At 36.2% G+C, this 18,708-nt stretch overlaps 2 protein-coding genes across 2 annotated transcripts; both read right to left on the bottom strand.

The window, feature by feature from the left end:
* Nucleotides 1-6,022: 6,022 nt before the first annotated feature.
* Nucleotides 6,023-6,893, bottom strand: LOC126184132 (uncharacterized). Its single transcript, XM_049926499.1, has 2 exons — nucleotides 6,654-6,893; nucleotides 6,023-6,202 (listed from the first exon to the last, which is right to left on the bottom strand). Exons 1-2 carry the CDS (start codon nucleotides 6,891-6,893, stop codon nucleotides 6,023-6,025), a joined length of 420 nt encoding a protein of 139 aa, XP_049782456.1.
* A 5,264-nt stretch (nucleotides 6,894-12,157) lies between these two features.
* On the bottom strand, nucleotides 12,158-12,772 carry LOC126184131 (uncharacterized). The gene has a single exon (XM_049926498.1). The coding sequence runs from the start codon at nucleotides 12,770-12,772 to the stop codon at nucleotides 12,158-12,160; it is 615 nt and encodes a 204-aa protein (XP_049782455.1).
* Nucleotides 12,773-18,708: the final 5,936 nt, after the last annotated feature.

Here is an 18,708-nt window from a genome sequence, read left to right as displayed (position 1 = left end):
GTTTGAGAAATCCTATGTCAGACGCATTGAAATATTTCTTTAAATCGGGATACATTCAGCATTGCTAAACTAATAAGAGTACGTGCTTACCATATGGCCTTTCAATCTTTTTTTCACAACCAATGATACAATTGACATTTCTATTCACAATTATCATGATAGTGCATGATAGGCTATCCCAGTTGAAATATACCTGAGAAGCAACTTGATAAACTTGCTACTCAAACGGGGCAACGTGGAAAGCTTATTGACAGTTTTATTAGAGAATATAATACACATTTACGTAGTTAGTCTATTTTCATACTTCTGTGGTAGTAGGGAACTATGGAACCAGTTTTCTTACACCATTTTATTGTTCTTTCAGTTAAAACGGCGAAATCTAAATGGAAACATCTGAGAGACAATTACAGAGCAGAACTTAAGAAACTTGGTAACGTTAGATCAGGTGACCCAGGAAAAAGCCCACAGAAACGCAATACCACTTGGCCTTGGTTCCAACACATGCATTTCCTAAGGGATATTTTAATTCCAAGAGCAATGCAGAGTTCGCTGTCATCAGAAACGGAACCAGAAAGTCAATCTCAACTATCTCCAGAATTTTCGTCTAACGATCACTCTAGTCCACAAGATGAACGAGATCAGTCTGATATATCATCATTGGTGGCAGTTGATGAAACGTCGCCACTGGCAAGCACAGTATCACAAAGGAAAAAAAAGAGAAGTAGTGGGCCAAATATTGAAGAAGAATTTTTAAAGCTCGAAAAGGACAAATTAGCTGTGATGAAGGCACATCAAGACATGACCCAAAACGATGATACGTACCACTTCCTGATGAGTCTCAGGAGTGCAATAAACTCCCTTCAAGTTCAGCGGCAAATGTTTGTGAAACTTAAAATACAAGAGCTTGTTTATAATGAATTGGAGGCAGTGAGTGCAGTGCCAGGTTCTTCAAAACAATGACTGCGCTAATTCAACTTACTTCTTCATTACAGACAACTTTGATTTTTGTATTATATTAATGTGAAACTGTATTTCGTTTTGTAATTGTTGCCTGAAATGTTCTTTGGTAGTGATACATGTTATTACTCAATCTGCAATATAAATAAAAGTTTTTCAGGAACGTTCTTTATTATTGTAATTAAAAACATTTACTAAATGCCAGTCGATATTCTTAGGGATAGTCAATGTCCACACTATTACAATGTGCTCAAAATTCGACGAGTCACCATAATGTGAAAACATAACTAAGATAACAATGAAATCATTGTTACATAAGACGATTCTAATTGGATAGTGGTGAAAAACTTCTGGCTGCACCTGTGTTACCTTCGACCTTCAGCTGCTAATGAATTAAGATCCCTTTGCCGCTGGGGACAAGATCACCAAGGGGAAAAAATACACAGAAGCAAACAGTGACACACACATCTCGTCCTTTACACTGCTTTGAACTAGACGAGAATCCAACACATCAATCGACAATAATTTATTTACCTGTCCTGCTGTGCTTGAGGCTATGCTGAATCCGCGCATTTTCTTTCAGTTACAATAGAAAAATCGAAATGGCAGCACCTTACAGAAAACGATAACTTAATCATTTCGTCGTCAAATGATCCAGTAAAGCGTTGATTGAAACGCTGTCCCACTCAACCTTGGTTTCATTGCATTCATTTCCTAAAATGGACTACTTGTAAGAGCTATCCACAGATCTTTCTAAGCGGAGATAGGGTCGATCTAAAGAATGTAATTATTTACAGCTTACAGTACTACACTTATGTGATGTGCAAAAAAATGAACTTTTTGCGCCTTAGTCAAACTTAGACATAGAAACATCTGTAAATGTATTTATATTTTTTAACATCTGCAGTTTATTATATGCAACTAGAAAGAAATCGTGTAGAATGTTACAAGCTTTTATTACAATGCATCAGGAACAAGATCTCAGATTAATATACTCTTATCTTTTAGTTCGAAATACGAAATGTACATTATACTAATTGTAGGATGCTGATGACAAATAATTGTTTGTCTTTTGTGGTGTAACGTGTAGCCAATTATAAAAGCATAGCAGATGATTGTCCAGTCGCCGAGGGAAAAATTCTTACACATTTGGATTTATCTAGACAATGAGACCATTAAAATAATACGAGGGACCGACACTAGGTCTGCGCTGATCACTAGTAATTAGTTTTTTTTCTGTCCTGCATTATATGACTATACTAAACCAAGCTGTAACCGCTCGAACTCCGTGGCTTGCGGACACGGCACTGACGCCACTGAATAGCTCGCATTACTTGTGATCAGAGACAGATATCAGTGTCATTATCATTTCAAAAACTTTTTGGTACTTTTAGCTACATTTCATACGCAACAATGTATGGTCTAAAACGGATCTAACAGTAAGCTACCCGCTACATAACTTTTTCACTACAAGATCTGTAAATCAAGTGCACAACGTTGACAAATAGCATCATTTAACAATGACTGTTAAGAAATACGAAAAGATAAATGATTCAATACGAAGCTAAGATGTTACACTAGCACGTGTACAAAAATCAGATTTTTTAGCCGCATAATTGCTTCAAAATCGGCTGGGAAGCGTTACGAAACTAAGAAATCACGCGAAACGAAAAGTAGACTTTTTCTTTTTTCACGACGTAAGTAACGCTTTTAAGGAAAAAATGAGTTCATAAAACGATGTGGCGCAGTCTTATATACTTCTAAGAATTTTTAGAACTTGAAAATCGGAGAAGTGGATTTTCCCCCATTCCGCCGACCCGGCTCGGCGCGGCGCGCAGTGTGAATGCCCTACACGTCGGCCTGAGCTGGCTAGGCACGACCCGAGACAGTACGCGTCAGCCCGGCCCGGCCCGGCCGGCAGTGTGAACGCAGCCTAACCGTGGATTACTGGGCAACTGTTTCATCAGATATTTAGTCTAGGTTTACCAAGCAGACTAACATTAATGATAATCTTTTAATAGTCATACAAAACCGGTAATATATATATATATATATAAAGGAGAATTTAAATAAAAAGAAAGAAATCAGTTTATATTTGGAAATTTATTTTAAGATTGTTCATTGAAATTTCAGCATATTATACGTGAGTTATAACTGAGCTGTTGCCTTATTTACGATTGAAAAAATGTGAGATTGTAATGTTATGGAAGACATAAAATATGGAGCCAAGATTGGGACACTGCATACAACACTGCATTCATAAAATAACACACGAAGAACATTGAAACATAAGCAAGAAGAAATTAACCACAACCAACAGATTCAGTTTTTACCCAGAGAAATGACGTTCATACCACAATCCTGTCCGTCATGTAATTACCACACACTGGTATACTAAATTCATATTAACTCTTTGTGAAATCTTCGCAAAAAGAATAGCTGAGGGCTACTTTGATGATTACACCACATGCTTCACGTGGTCAACTTGGTTTACACAAAGCGTACAACTCCACAATAATTTTGATAATTAAAATAAATTAGATCGAAAAGCAATTTACAAAAGAAAAACCTTGAACTGGTTACTAACGTCTTACTATTAACCTGATGGGTCAAACAGTTATATAAGCATGTGGTAGTGGTCTCGCAAAGTACACCCCACGTGGGCTGAACATAAAGAAAAGTTGCTATATTGAAAATATAGTCAAGACGAGATTTTATAATCACACAAGCATTCGCATTTAAGATTGATCTTAGTTAGAGTTACTGATCAACACGTAGTTCCACTTTACTCACAAAGTAGTAACAAAGCAACTACCGGAAAATAATGTGAACTTCACACGAGAATTATACTGCGCTGCAATTTAAGATAACATCGGATATTTTAGACCTAAACCCGAAATAAAGGTGATTAAATTTTCAGAGTGGCTGAACTTAAGAAATCCATTGTCCTACGGACTTAACAGACACGCGCTTAGCCAGAGATCTTACCACTTCAGACGCTCGCCACGGCCACACTGCAACTGCCCTACTGCCCAGCGTGCTTCCTGAGGGTGGCTCACAAAGACCAACGGAAGTGGCCAGAGGGGCAGTTTCCTATACCAACATGACAACGGACGGACAGGACCATACTAAGGATAGAAACCTCTTTGCTTTTAGGAAGCGTAGCTACCTGTTCCGACGTTGGTCCTACTGTTCTCTAGCAGACAGCCTTGTCTGCTACCCTCAAGCATGCAACTAGAAATACATATGCTCATTCATCCTCTCACACAAAAGGGAAGGGGGATGACAGTATCTTATCATATACAGTATATAAAAGAAAGCGGATGCAGGTTCCGTATGAGACTGTGTGACATGAATTACATAAAAGAATTACATATAAACTGTGCTTTAAAGTGTAGTAGTGTGACAGATCGTTCTTGTTTATGTGTAAAAGTAACACGTTCCACTGCGCAGTCTTCTCCCAGATAGTCAGAAACGCCACAGTACATTTAGAAGAGGAATTTATTCCATAAATGTCCACAGATTTAAGAAATTAAACATGAAAGGAATCCAACAGAGACCGTTCACCATATTTGCGTTTTTGCCATATTTGCGTTTTTGCCATACTTGGATTTTTGCCATAATTGGGTTTTTGCCATACTTGGGTTATGCCATACTTACGTTTTCGCCATACTTGGGTTTTTGCCATACTTGGGTTTTTGCCATACTTACCTTTCTCATATAATTCGTGAACCTTTAACCATTTTTCCCATATCTGTGTCTTTCCCATATCCGCGTTTTTCCCATATCTGCGATTTTCCCATATTTGCGTTTTTCCTATATTTGCGATTTTCCCATATTTGCGATTTTCCCATAATTGCGTTTTTCCCATATTTGGGTTTTTCCACATATTTGCGTTTTTCCCATGTTTGCGTTTTCCTGTATTTGCGTTTTTCCCATATTTGCGTTTTTCCCATATTTGCTTTTTCCCATATTTGCGTTTTTCCCATATTTGCTTTTTCCCATATTTGCGTTTTTCCCATATTTGCGTTTTTCCCATATTTGCGTTTTTTCCATTATTGCGTTTTTCCCATATTTGCGTGTATCACATATTTGCGTTTATCCCATATTTGCGTTTTTCCCATACTTGCGTTTTTCCCATACTTGCGTTTTTCCCATACTTGCGTTTTTGCCATATTTGCGTTTATCCCATATTTGCGTTAATCCCATATTTGTGTTTATCCCATATTAGCGTTTATCCCATATTAGCGTTTATCCCATATTTGCGTTTATCCCATATTTACGTTTATCCCATGTTTGCGTTTATCCCACGTTTGTGTTTATCCCATATTAGCGCTTATCCCATATTTGCGTTTATCCCATATTTGCGTTTATCAAATATTTGCATTTATCCCATGTTTGCATTTATCCCACATTTGCGATTTTGCAATATTTGCGTTTTTGCCATATTTGCGTTTTCGCCATATTTTCGTTTTCGCCATATTTCCGTTTTTGCCAAATTTTCGTTTTTGCCAAATTTGCATTTTTGCCAAGTTTGCGTTCCTGTCAAATTTGCGTTTTTGCCAAATTTGCGGTTTTTCCTAATTTGCATATTGGCCTAATTTGCATTTTTGCCTAATTTGCGTTTTTGCCTATTTTGCCTTTTTGCCAAATTTGCCTTTTTTCCATATTTGCGTTTTTACCATATTTGCGTTTTTCCCATATTTGCATTTTTCCCATATTTGAGTTTTTCCCACATTTGCGTTTTTCCCATAATTGAGTTTTTCCCATATTTGCGTTTTTCCCATATTTGCATTTTTCCCATATTTGCGTTTTCCCCACATTTGCAATTTTCCCATATTTGAATTTTCCCATATGTGCGTTTTTCCCATATCTGTGTCTTTCCCATATGTGCGTCTTTCCCATATTTGCGTTTTTCCCATATCTACGATTTTCCCATATTTGCGTTTTCCCATATTTGCGTTTTTCGCATACATGCGTTTTTCCCATATTTGAGTTTTTCCCATACTTGCGTTTATCCCATATTTGCGTTTATCCCATATTTACGTTTATCCCATACTTGCGTTTATCTCATACTAGCGATTTTCCCATACTTGAGTTTTACCCATACTTGCGTTTTTCCCAAACTTGCGTTTTCCCATACTTGCATTTTTCCCATACTTGCGTTTCTCCCATACTTGCGTTTTTCCCATACTTGCGTTTCTCCCATACTTGCGTTTTTGCCATATTTGCATTCATCCCATATCTGCATTTATCCCATATTTGCGTTTATCCCATATTTGCATTTATCCCGTATTTGCATTTATCCCATATTTGCGTTTATCCCATATTTGCGTTTATCCCATATTTGCGTTTATCCCATATTTGCGTTTATCCCATATTTGCGATTTTGCCATAGTTGAGTTTTTGCCATATTTGCGTTTTTCCCATATTTGCGTTTCTCATGTATTTCGTGAACCTTTGACTATTCAGACTATGTCCTACCAACCGATTCTTTCCTGTTGTCAAGTTGTACCAGTAGTTTATGTTCTCCCATATTTGCATTTTTCCCATATTTGCGTTTTTCCCATATTTGCGTTTTTCAAAAAATTGCGGTTTTGCCATATTTTTTCCCATTTTTGCGATTTACCCATATTTGCAATTTGTCATATTTGCGATTTGCCATATTTGCGTTTTTGCCATATTTGCGAAATTGCCATATTTGCGTTGTTCCCATATTTGCGTTTTTCCCATATTTGCGTTTTTCCCATATTTGCGTCTTTCCCATATTTGCGTTTTTCCCAAATTTGGTTTTTCCCATATTTGCGTTTTTCCCATATTTGCGTTTTTCCCATATTTGCGTTTATCCTATATTTGCGTCTTTCCCATATTTGCCTTCTTGCCATATTTATGTCTTTGCCATATTTGTGTCTTTGCCATATTTGTGTCCTTGCCATATTTGCATTTTTGTTATATTTGCGTTTTCGCCATATTTGCGTTTTTCCCATATTTGCGTTTTTCCCATATTTGCGTTTTTGCCATATTTGCGTTTTTCCCATATTTGCGTTTTTCCCATATTTGCCTCTTTGCCATATTTGCGTTTTTCCCATATTTGCGTTTTTCCCATATTTTGCCTTTTTCCCATATTTGTGTTTTTCCCATATTCGCATCTTTTCCATATTTGCGTCTTTCCCATATTTGCGTCTTTCCCATATTTACGTCTTTCCCATGTTTGTGTCTTTCCCATATTTGTGTCTTTCCCATATTTGCATCTTTGCCATATTTGCGGTTTTGCCCTATTTGCGTTTTTCCCATATTTGCGTTTTTCCCATATTTGCGTTTCTCATATATTTCGTGAACCTTTGACTATTCACACTATGTCCTACCAACCGATTCTTTCCTCTTGTCAAGTTGTACCACAGGTTTATCTTCTCCCATATTTGCAATTTTCCCATATTTGCGTTTTTCCCATATTCGCGTTTTTCCAAAAATTGCGGTTTTGCAATATTTTTTTCCCATATTTGCGTTTTTCCCATATTTGCGATTTGTCATATTTGCAGTTTGCCATATTTGCGTTTTTCCCATATTTGCTTTTATCCCATATTTGCGATATGTCATATTTGCGATTTGCCATATTTGCGTTTTTGCCATATTCCCGTTTTTTTCATATTTTCCGTTTTTGCCATATTTTCGTTTTTGCCATATGCGTTTTTGCCATATTCGCTTTTTAGCCATATTTGCGTTTTAACCATATTTGCGTTATAACCATATTTGCGTTTTTCCCAATTTTGCGTTTTTCCTATATTTGCGTTTTTCCCATTTTGCGTTTTTCGAATATTTGCGTTTTTCCCAAATTTAGTTTTTTCCCATATTTGCGTCTTTCCCATATTTGCGTTTTTGCCATATTTGCGTTTTTGCCATATTTGCGTTTTTGCCATATTTGCGTTTTTGCCATATTTGCGTTTTTGCCATATTTGGGTTTTCCCTATTTTTGCGTTTTAACTATATTTGCGTTTTTGCCATATTTGCGTTTTTCTCATATTTGCGTTTTTCCCATATTTGCGTTTTTCCTATATTTGCGTTTTTCCCATTTTGCGTTTTTCGCACATTTGCGTTTTTTCCAAATTTACGTTCTTCCCATACTTGCGTCTTTCCCATATTTGCATCTTTCCCATATTTTCGTTTTTCCCATATTTGTGTCTTTCCCATATTTGCGTTTTTGCCATATTTGTGTTTTTCCCTAATTTTGCCTTTTTCCCATATTTGCGTATTTCCCATATTTGCGTCTTTCCCATATTTGCGTTTTTCCCATATTTGCGTTTTTCCCATATTTGCGTTTTTCCCATATTTGCGTTTATCCTATATTTGTGTCTTTCCCTTATTTGCCTTTTTGCCATATTTATGTCTTTGCCATATTTGTGTCTTTGCCATATTTGTGTCTTTGCCATATTTGCGTTTTTCCCATATTTGCGTTTTTCCCATATTTGCGTTTTTCCCATATTTGCGTTTTTGCCATATTTCCATTTTTCCCATATTTGCGTTTTCCCATATTTGCGTTTTTACCATATTTGCGTTTTTTCCATATTTGCGTTTTCCCATATTTGCGTTTTTGCCATATTTGCGTTTTTCCCATATTTGCGTTTTTCCCATATTTGCGTTTCTCATATATTTCGTGAACCTTTGACTATTCAGACTTTGTCCTACCAACCGATTCTTTCCTCTTGTCAAGTTGTACCACAAGTTTATCTTCACCCATATTTGCATTATTCCCATATTTGGGTTTTTCCCATATTTGCGTTTTTCCAAAAATTGCGGTTTTGCAATATTTTTTTCCCATATTTGCGCTTTTCCCATATTTGCGATTTGTCATGTTTACGATTTGCCATATTTGCGTTTTTCCCATATTTGCGTTTTTCCCATATTTGCGATTTGTCATATTTGCGATTTGCCATATTTGCGTTTTTGCCATATTTCCGTTTTTTTCATATTTTACGTTTTTGCCATATTTTCGTTTTTGCCGTATTTGCGTTTTTGCCATATTTGCTTTTTTGCCATATTTGCTTTTTAACAATATTTGCGTTATAACCATATTTGCGTTTTTTCCATATTTGCGTTTTCCCATATTTGCGTTTTTCCCATATTTGCATTTTTCCCATATTTGCGTTTTTCCTATATTTGCATTTCTCCAATTTTGCGTTTTTCGCATATTTGTGTTTTTCCCAAATTTACGTTCTTCCCATACTTGCGTCTTTCCCATATTTGCATCTTTCCCATATTTGCGTCTTTCCCGTATTTCTGTCTTTCCCATATTTGCGTCTTTCCCATATTTTCGTCTTTCCCATATTTGCGTCTTTCCCATATTTGCGTTTTTCCCATATTTGCGTCTTTGCCATATTTGCAGCTTTGCGATATTTGCAATTTTCCAATATTTGCGTTTTTCCCATATTTGCGTTTTTCCCATATTTGCGTTTCTCATATATTTCGTGAACCTTTGACTATTCAGACTATGTCCTACCAACCGATTCTTTCCTCTTGTCAAGCTGTACCACAATTTTATCTTCTCCCATATTTGCGTTTTCCCCATATTTGCGTTTTTCCCATATTTGTGTTTTTCCAATATTTGCGGTTTTGCCATATTTTTTTCGCATATTTGCGTATTTCCCACATTTGCGATTTGTCATATTTGCGATTTGCCATATTTGTGTCTTTGCCGTATTTGTGTTTTTGCCATATTTTCTTTTTTGCCATATTTGCATTTCTGCCATATTTTCGTTTTTGTCATATTTGCGTTTCTGCCATAATTGCGTTTCTGCCATATTTGCGTCTATGCCATATTTCTGTATTTGCCATATTTCTGTTTTTTCCTTATTTCCAATTTTGCCTTATTTCCGTTTATGCCTTATTTTCGTTTTTGCCATATTTTCGTTTTTGCCATATTTTCGATTTTGCCCTATTTCCGTTTATGCCATATTTCCGTTTTTTTCATATTTCCGTTTTTCCGATATTTGCGTTTTTGCCATATTTGCGTTTTTGCCATATTTGCTTTTTTGCCATATTTGCGTTTTAACCATATTTGTGTTATAACCATATTTGCGTTTTTCCCATATTTGCGTTTTTCCTATATTTGCGTTTTTCCCATTTTGCGTTTTTCGAATATTTGCGTTTTTCCCAAATTTAGTTTTTTCCCATATTTGCGTCTTTCCCATATTTGCGTTTTTCCCATATTTGCGTTTTTGCCATATTTGCGTTTTTGCCATATTTGCGTTTTTGCCATATTTGCCTCTTTGCCATAATTACGTTTTTGCCATATTTGCGTTTTTGCCATATTTGGGTTTTTCCTATATTTGCGTTTTACCAATATTTGCGTTTTTGCCATATTTGCGTTTTTCCCATATTTGCGTTTTTCCCATTTTTGCGTTTTTCCTATATTTGCGTTTTTCCCATTTTGCGTTTTTCGCATATTTGCGTTTCTTCCAAATTTACGTTCTTCCCATACTTGCGTCTTTCCCATATTTGCATCTTTCCCATATTTTCGTCTTTCCCATATTTGCGTTTTTCCCATATTTGGGTTTTTCCCACATTTGCGTCTTTGCCATATTTGCAGTTTTGCCATATTTGCGTTTTTCCAATATTTGCGTTTTTCCCATATTTGCGTTTTTCCCATATTTGCGTTTCTCATATATTTCCTGAACCTTTGACTATTCAGACTATGTCCTACCAACCGATTCTTTCCTCTTGTCCAGCTGTACCACAATTTTATCTTCTCCCATATTTGCATTTTCCCCATATTTGCGTTTTTCCCATATTTGCGCTTTTCCCATATTTGCGTTTTTGCCATATTTGTGTTTTTCCCATATTTTGCCTTTTTCCCATATTTGCGTATTTCCCATATTTGCGTCTTTCCCATATTTGCGTTATTCCCATATTTGCGTTTTTCCCATATTTGCGTTTTTCCCATATTTGCGTTTATCCTATATTTGCGTCTTTCCCATATTTGCCTTTTTGCGATATTTATGACTTTGCCATATTTGTGTCTTTGCCATATTTGCATTTTTGCTATATTTGCGTTTTCACCTTATTTGCGTTTTTCCCATATTTATGTTTTTCCCATATTTGCGTTTTTCCCATATTTGCGTTTTTCCCATATTTGCGTTTTTGCCATATTTGCGTTTTTCCCATATTTGCGTTTTTCCCATATTTGCGTTTTTTCCATATTTGCGTTTTCCATATTTGCGTTTTTTCCATATTTGCGTTTTTCCCATATTTGCGTTTTTCCCATATTTGCGTTTTTCCCATATTTTGCCTTTTTCCCATATTTGTGTCTTTCACATATTTGCGTCTTTCCCATATTTGTGTCTTTCCCATATTTGCATCTTTGCCATATTTGCGTTTTTCCCATATTTGCGTCTTTGCCATTTTTGCAGTTTTGCCATATTTGCGTTTTTCCAATATTTGCGTTTTTCCCATATTTGCGTTTCTCATATATTTCGTGAACCTTTGGCTATTCAGACTATGTCCTACCAACCGATTCTTTCCTCTTGTCAAGCTGTACCACAATTTTATCTTCTCCCATATTTGCATTTTCCCCATTCTTGCGTTTTTCCCATATTTGTGTTTTTCCAATATTTGCTGTTTTGCCATATTTCTTTCGCATATTTGCATATTTCCCACATTTGCGATTTGTCATATTTGCGATTTGCCATATTTGTGTTTTTGCCGTATTTGCGTTTTTGGCATATTTCCTTTTTTGCCATATTTGCATTTCTGCCATATTTCCGTTTTTTTCATATTTCTGTTTTTGCCAATTTGCGTTTTTGCCATATTTGCGATTTGGCCTTATTTTCGTTAATGCCATATTTGCGTTTTTGCCATATTTGCGTTTTTCCATATTTGCGTTTTTCCCATATTTGCGTCATTCCCATATTTGCCTCTTTGCCATATTTGCGTTTTTCCCATATTTGCGTTTTTCCCATATTTTGCCTTTTTCCTATATTTGTGTTTTTCCCATAATTGCGTCTTTTCCATATTTGCGTCTTTCCCATATTTGCGTCTTTCCCATATTTACGTCTTTCCCATATTTGTGTCTTTCCCATATTTGCGATTTGTCATATTTGCGACTTGCCATATTTGCGTTTTTCCCATATTTGCGTTTATCCCATATTTGCGTTTTGTCATATTTGCGATTTGCCATATTTGCGTTTTTGCCAAATTCCCGTTTTTTTCATATTTTCCGTTTTTGCCATATTTTCGTTTTTGCCATATTTGCGTTTTTGCCATATTTGCTTTTTTGCCATATTTGCGTTTTAACCATATTTGCGTTATAACCATATTTGCGTTTTTCCCACATTTGCGTTTTTCCTATATTTGCGTTTTTCCCATTTTGCGTTTTTCGAATATTTGCGTTTTTCCCAAATTTAGTTTTTTCCCATATTTGCGTCTTTCCCATATTTGCGTTTTTGCCATATTTGCGTTTTTGCCATATTTGCGTTTTAACCATATTTGCGTTATAACCATATTTGCGTTTTTCCCATATTTGCGTTTTTCCTATATTTGCGTTTTTCCCATTTTGCGTTTTTCGCATATTTGCATTTTTTCCAAATTTACGTTCTTCCCATACTTGCGTCTTTCCCATATTTGCATCTTTCCCATATTTTCGTCTTTCCCATATTTGTGTCTTTCCCATATTTGCGTCTTTCCCATATTTGCGTCTTTCCCATATTTGCGTCTTTCCCATATTTCCGTTTTTCTTATATTTGCGTCTTTGCCATATTTGCAGTTTTGCCATATTTGCGTTTTTCCAATATTTGCGTTTTTCCCATATTTGCGTTTTTCCCATATTTGCGTTTCTCATATATTTCGTGAACCTTTGACTATTCAGACTATGTCCTACCAACCGTTTCTTTCCTCTTGTCAAGCGGTACCACAATTTTATCTTCTCCCATATTTGCATTTTCCCCATATTTGCGTTTTTTACATATTTGCGTTTTTCCCATATTTGCGTTTTTGCCATATTTGTGTTTTTCCCATATTTTGCCTTTTTCTCATATTTGCGTATTTCCCATATTTGCGTCTTTCCCATATTTGCGTCTTTCCCATATTTGTGTTTTTCCCATATTTGCGTTTTTTCACATATTTGCGTTTATCCTATATTTGCGTCTTTCCCATATTTGCCTTTTTGCCATATTTATGTCTTTGCCATATTTGTGTCTTTGCCATATTTGTGTCTTTGCCATATTTGCATTTTTGCTATGTTTGCGTTTTCGCCTTATTTTAGTTTTTCCCATATTTATGTTTTTCCCATATTTGAGTTTTTGCCATATTTGCGTTTTTCCCATATTTGCGTTTTTGCCATATTTTCGTTTTTCCATCCTTGGGCATGGATGTGTGTGATGTCCTTAGGTTAGTTAGGTTTAATTCTAGGCGACTGATGACCTCATAAGTTAAGTCGCATAGTGCACAGAGCCGTTTGAACCGTTTTTGTAAAACGCACATGTGGGAAAAACGCACATGCGGGAAAAACGCACATATGGGGAAAACGCACATACGGGGAAAACGCTGATATGGGAAAAACGCAAATATGGCAAAACCGCAAATATGGCAAAGACGCAAATATGGGAAAGACGCAAACATGGGATAGACGCAAATATGGTAAAGACGCAAATATTGGAACGACGCAAATCTGGGAAAGATGCAAATATTTGAAAAACGCAAATATGGGAAAAAGGCAAAATATGGGAAAAACCAAATATGGGAAAAACGCAAATATGGGAAAAACGCAAATATGGGAAAAACGCAATTATGGGAAAAACGCAAATATGGGAAAAACGCAAATATGGCAACAACGTAAATATGGGAAAAACGCAAATATGGCAAAAACGCAAATATGGGAAAAACGCAAATATGGGAAAAACGCAAATATGGCGAAATCGCAAATATGGCAAAAACGCAAATTTGGCAAAAATGCTAATATGACAAAAACGCAAATATAACAAGATGCAAATATGGCAAAGACACAAATATGGCAAAGACATAAATATGGCAAAAAGGCAAATATGGGAAAGACACAAATATGGGATAAACACAAATATCGGAAAAGTGCAAATATGGGAAAAACCAAATATGGGATAAACGCAAATATGGGAAAGACGCAAATATGGGAAAAACGCAAATATGAAAGAAACGCAAATATGGGAAAAACGCAAATATGGGAAAAACGCAAATATGGCAAATCGCAAATATGACAAATCGCAAATATGGGAAAAACGCAAATAACGTAAAAAATATGGCGAAACTGCAATTTTTGGAAAAACGCAAATATGGGAAAAACGCAAATATGGGAAAAATGCAAATATGGGAAAAGATAAACTTGTGGTACACTTGACAAGAGGAAAGAATCGGACGGTAGAACATAGTCTGAATAGTCAAAGCTTCACGAAATATATGAAAAACGCAAATATGGGAAAAACGCAAATATGGGAAAAAAGCAAATATGGCAAAACCGCAAATATGGCAAAGACGCAAATATGGGAAAGACGCAAATATGGGAAAGACGCAAATATGGGAAGGACGCAAATATGGGAAAGACGCAAATATTGGAAAGACGCAAATATGGGAAAGACGCAAATATGGGAAACACGCAAATATGGGGAAAAGGCAAAATATGGGAAAAACGCAAATATGGCAAAAACGCAAATATGGGAAAAACGCAAATATGGAAAATCGCAAATATGGGAAAAACGCAAATATGGGAAGAACGCAAATATGCAAAAAACGCAAATATTTGGAAAACGCAAATATGGAAAAAACGCAAAAATGGGAAAAACGCAAATATGGGAAAAACGCAAATATGGGAAAAACGCAAAAATGGAAAAAACGCAAATATGGAAAAAACGCAAATATGGCAAAAACGCAAATGTGGGAAAAACGCAAATATGGGAAAAACGCAAATATGGGAAACACGCAAATATGTCGAAAACGCAACTATGGCAAAAACGCAAATATGGCAAAAATGGAAATATGACAAAAACGCAAATATAGCAAAAACGCAAATATCTCAAAGACACAAATATGGCAAAGATTTAAATATGGCAAAAAGGCAAATATAGGAAAGCGCAAATATTGGATAAAAGCAAATATGGGAAAAACGCAAATATGGGAAAAACGCAAAAATGGGAGAAACGCAAATATGGGAAAAACGCAAATATGGCAAAAACGCAGATATGGGAAAAACGCAGATATGGGAAAAACGCAAATATGGGAAAAACGCAAAAATGGAAAAAACGCAAATATGGAAAAAACGCAAATATGGCAAAAACGCAAATATGGGAAAATCGCAAATATGGGAAAAACGCAAATACGGGAAAAACGCAAATATGGGAAAGACGCAAACATGGGAAAGGCGCAAACATGGGAAAGACGCAAACATGGGAAAAACGCAAATATGGGAAAAACGCAAACATGGCAAAAACGCAAACATGGGAAAAACGCAAACATGGGAAAAACGCAAACATGGGAAAAACGCAAACATGGGAAAACCGCAAACCTGGGAAAAACGCAAACATGGGAAAAACGCAAACCTGGGAAAAACGCAAACAGGGGAAAAACGCAAACAGGGGAAAAACGGATATACAGGAAAAACGCAAACAGGGGAAAAACTCACATATGGGAAAAACGCACATTCGGCAAAAACGCAAATGCGGGAAAAACGCATGCCGGCCGGTGTGGCCGTGCGGTTAAGGGCGCTTCAGTCTGGAACCGCGTGACCGCTATGTTCGCAGGTTCGAATCCTGCCTCGGGCATGGATGTGTGTGATGTCCTTAGGTCAGTTAGGTTTAATTCTAGGCGACTGATGACCTCAGAAGTTAAGTCGCATAGTGCACAGAGCCGTTTGAACCGTTTTTGAAAAACGCACATGTGGGAAAAACGCACATGCGTGAAAAACACACATATGGGGAAAACGCACATACGGGGAAAACGCTGGTATGGGAGAAACGCAAATATGGGAAAAACGCAAATATGGAATAAATTCAAATATGGGATAAACGCACATGTGGGGTAATCGCAAATATGGGAAAAACGCTAATATGGGGAAAACGCAGGTAAGGGAAAAACGAAAATACGGGAAAAACGCAAATATTTGAAAAACGCAAATATGGGAAGAACGCAAATATTTGAAAAACGCCGATATGGGAAAAACGTAAATATGAGAAAATCGCAAATATGGAAAAACGAAAATTTGGGAGAAGATCAATTTGTATCACAACTTGACAAGAGGCAAAAATAGGTTGGTAGGACATAATCAGAAGCATCGAAGGTTCACGTAATGTTAGAGAAACGCAAATATGGGAAAGACGCACTTATTGGGAAAGACGCAATTATGGAGAAAGACACAAATATGGGGAAAGACGCAAATATGGGGAAAGACGCAAATATGGGAAAAGACGCAAATATGAGAAAAACGCAAATATGGGAAAAACGAAAATATGGGAAAAACGCAAATATGGGAAAAACGCAAATATAGCAAAAACGCAAATATGGCAAAAACGCAAATATGGCAAAAACGCAAATATGGCAAAAACGCAAATATGGAAAAGACACAAATATGGCAAAGAGGCAAATATGGCCAAGAGGCAAATATGGGAAAGACACAAATATGGCAAAGAGGTAAATATGGCCAAGAGGCAAATATGGGAGAGATGCAAATATGGGGAAAACGCAAATAAGGGGGAAAACGCAAATATGGGGAAAACACAAATATGGGAAAAACGCGAATAAGGCAAAAACGCGAATATGGCAATAACGCAAATATGGGAAAAATGCAAATATAGGAAAAACGCAAATATTGAAAAAACGCAAATATGGGAAAAACGCAAATATGGGAAAAACGCAAATATGGGATAGACGCAAATATGGTAAAGACGCAAATATTGGAACGACGCAAATCTGGGAAAGATGCAAATATTTGAAAAACGCAAATATGGGAAAAAGGCAAAATATGGGAAAAACCAAATATGGGAAAAACGCAAATATGGGAAAAACGCAAATATGGGAAAAACGCAATTATGGGAAAAACGCAAATATGGGAAAAACGCAAATATGGCAACAACGTAAATATGGGAAAAACGCAAATATGGCAAAAACGCAAATATGGGAAAAACGCAAATATGGGAAAAACGCAAATATGGCGAAATCGCAAATATGGCAAAAACGCAAATTTGGCAAAAATGCTAATATGACAAAAACGCAAATATAACAAGATGCAAATATGGCAAAGACACAAATATGGCAAAGACATAAATATGGCAAAAAGGCAAATATGGGAAAGAAACAAATATGGGATAAACACAAATATCGGAAAAGTGCAAATATGGGAAAAACCAAATATGGGATAAACGCAAATATGGGAAAGACGCAAATATGGGAAAAACGCAAATATGAAAGAAACGCAAATATGGGAAAAACGCAAATATGGGAAAAACGCAAATATGGCAAATCGCAAATATGACAAATCGCAAATATGGGAAAAACGCAAATAACGTAAAAAATATGGCGAAACTGCAATTTTTGGAAAAACGCAAATATGGGAAAAACGCAAATATGGGAAAAATGCAAATATGGGAAAAGATAAACTTGTGGTACACTTGACAAGAGGAAAGAATCGGACGGTAGAACATAGTCTGAATAGTCAAAGCTTCACGAAATATATGAAAAACGCAAATATGGGAAAAACGCAAATATGGGAAAAAAGCAAATATGGCAAAACCGCAAATATGGCAAAGACGCAAATATGGGAAAGACGCAAATATGGGAAAGACGCAAATATGGGAAGGACGCAAATATGGGAAAGACGCAAATATGGGAAAGACGCAAATATGGGAAAGACGCAAATATGGGAAATACGCAAATATGGGGAAAAGGCAAAATATGGGAAAAACGCAAATATGGCAAAAACGCAAATATGGGAAAAACGCAAATATGGAAAATCGCAAATATGGGAAAAACGCAAATATGGGAAGAACGCAAATATGCAAAAAACGCAAATATTTGGAAAACGCAAATATGGAAAAAACGCAAAAATGGGAAAAACGCAAATATGGGAAAAACGCAAATATGGGAAAAACGCAAAAATGGAAAAAACGCAAATATGGAAAAAACGCAAATATGGCAAAAACGCAAATGTGGGAAAAACGCAAATATGGGAAAAACGCAAATATGGGAAACACGCAAATATGTCGAAAACGCAACTATGGCAAAAACGCAAATATGGCAAAAATGGAAATATGACAAAAACGCAAATATAGCAAAAACGCAAATATCTCAAAGACACAAATATGGCAAAGATTTAAATATGGCAAAAAGGCAAATATAGGAAAGCGCAAATATTGGATAAAAGCAAATATGGGAAAAACGCAAATATGGGAAAAACGCAAAAATGGGAGAAACGCAAATATGGGAAAAACGCAAATATGGCAAAAACGCAGATATGGGAAAAACGCAGATATGGGAAAAACGCAAATATGGGAAAAACGCAAAAATGGAAAAAACGCAAATATGGAAAAAACGCAAATATGGCAAAAACGCAAATATGGGAAAATCGCAAATATGGGAAAAACGCAAATACGGGAAAAACGCAAATATGGGAAAGACGCAAACATGGGAAAGGCGCAAACATGGGAAAGACGCAAACATGGGAAAAACGCAAATATGGGAAAAACGCAAACATGGCAAAAACGCAAACATGGGAAAAACGCAAACATGGGAAAAACGCAAACA

Source organism: Schistocerca cancellata, chromosome 4 (assembly GCF_023864275.1).
Source record: "Schistocerca cancellata isolate TAMUIC-IGC-003103 chromosome 4, iqSchCanc2.1, whole genome shotgun sequence".
Classification (NCBI taxonomy): Eukaryota; Metazoa; Arthropoda; class Insecta; order Orthoptera; family Acrididae; genus Schistocerca; species Schistocerca cancellata.
The sequence above is the reverse complement of the archived record's forward strand: the minus strand, read 5'-3'. Positions and strand labels throughout refer to the sequence as shown.

Excerpts from the sequence above, each read along its gene's own strand:
- LOC126184132 (XM_049926499.1), bottom strand. The coding sequence starts at position 6,893 with ATGGCAAGGACACAAATATGGCAAAGACACAAATATGGCAAAGACATA. Across the intron at positions 6,203-6,653 it reads ATGGGAACAACGCAAATATG|ATATGGGATGAATGCAAATA; the intron begins GCAATTTCGCAA and ends GGATAAATGCAG.
- LOC126184131 (XM_049926498.1), bottom strand. The coding sequence starts at position 12,772 with ATGGGAAAAACGCAAATATGGGAAAAACGCAAATATTGGAAAAACGCA.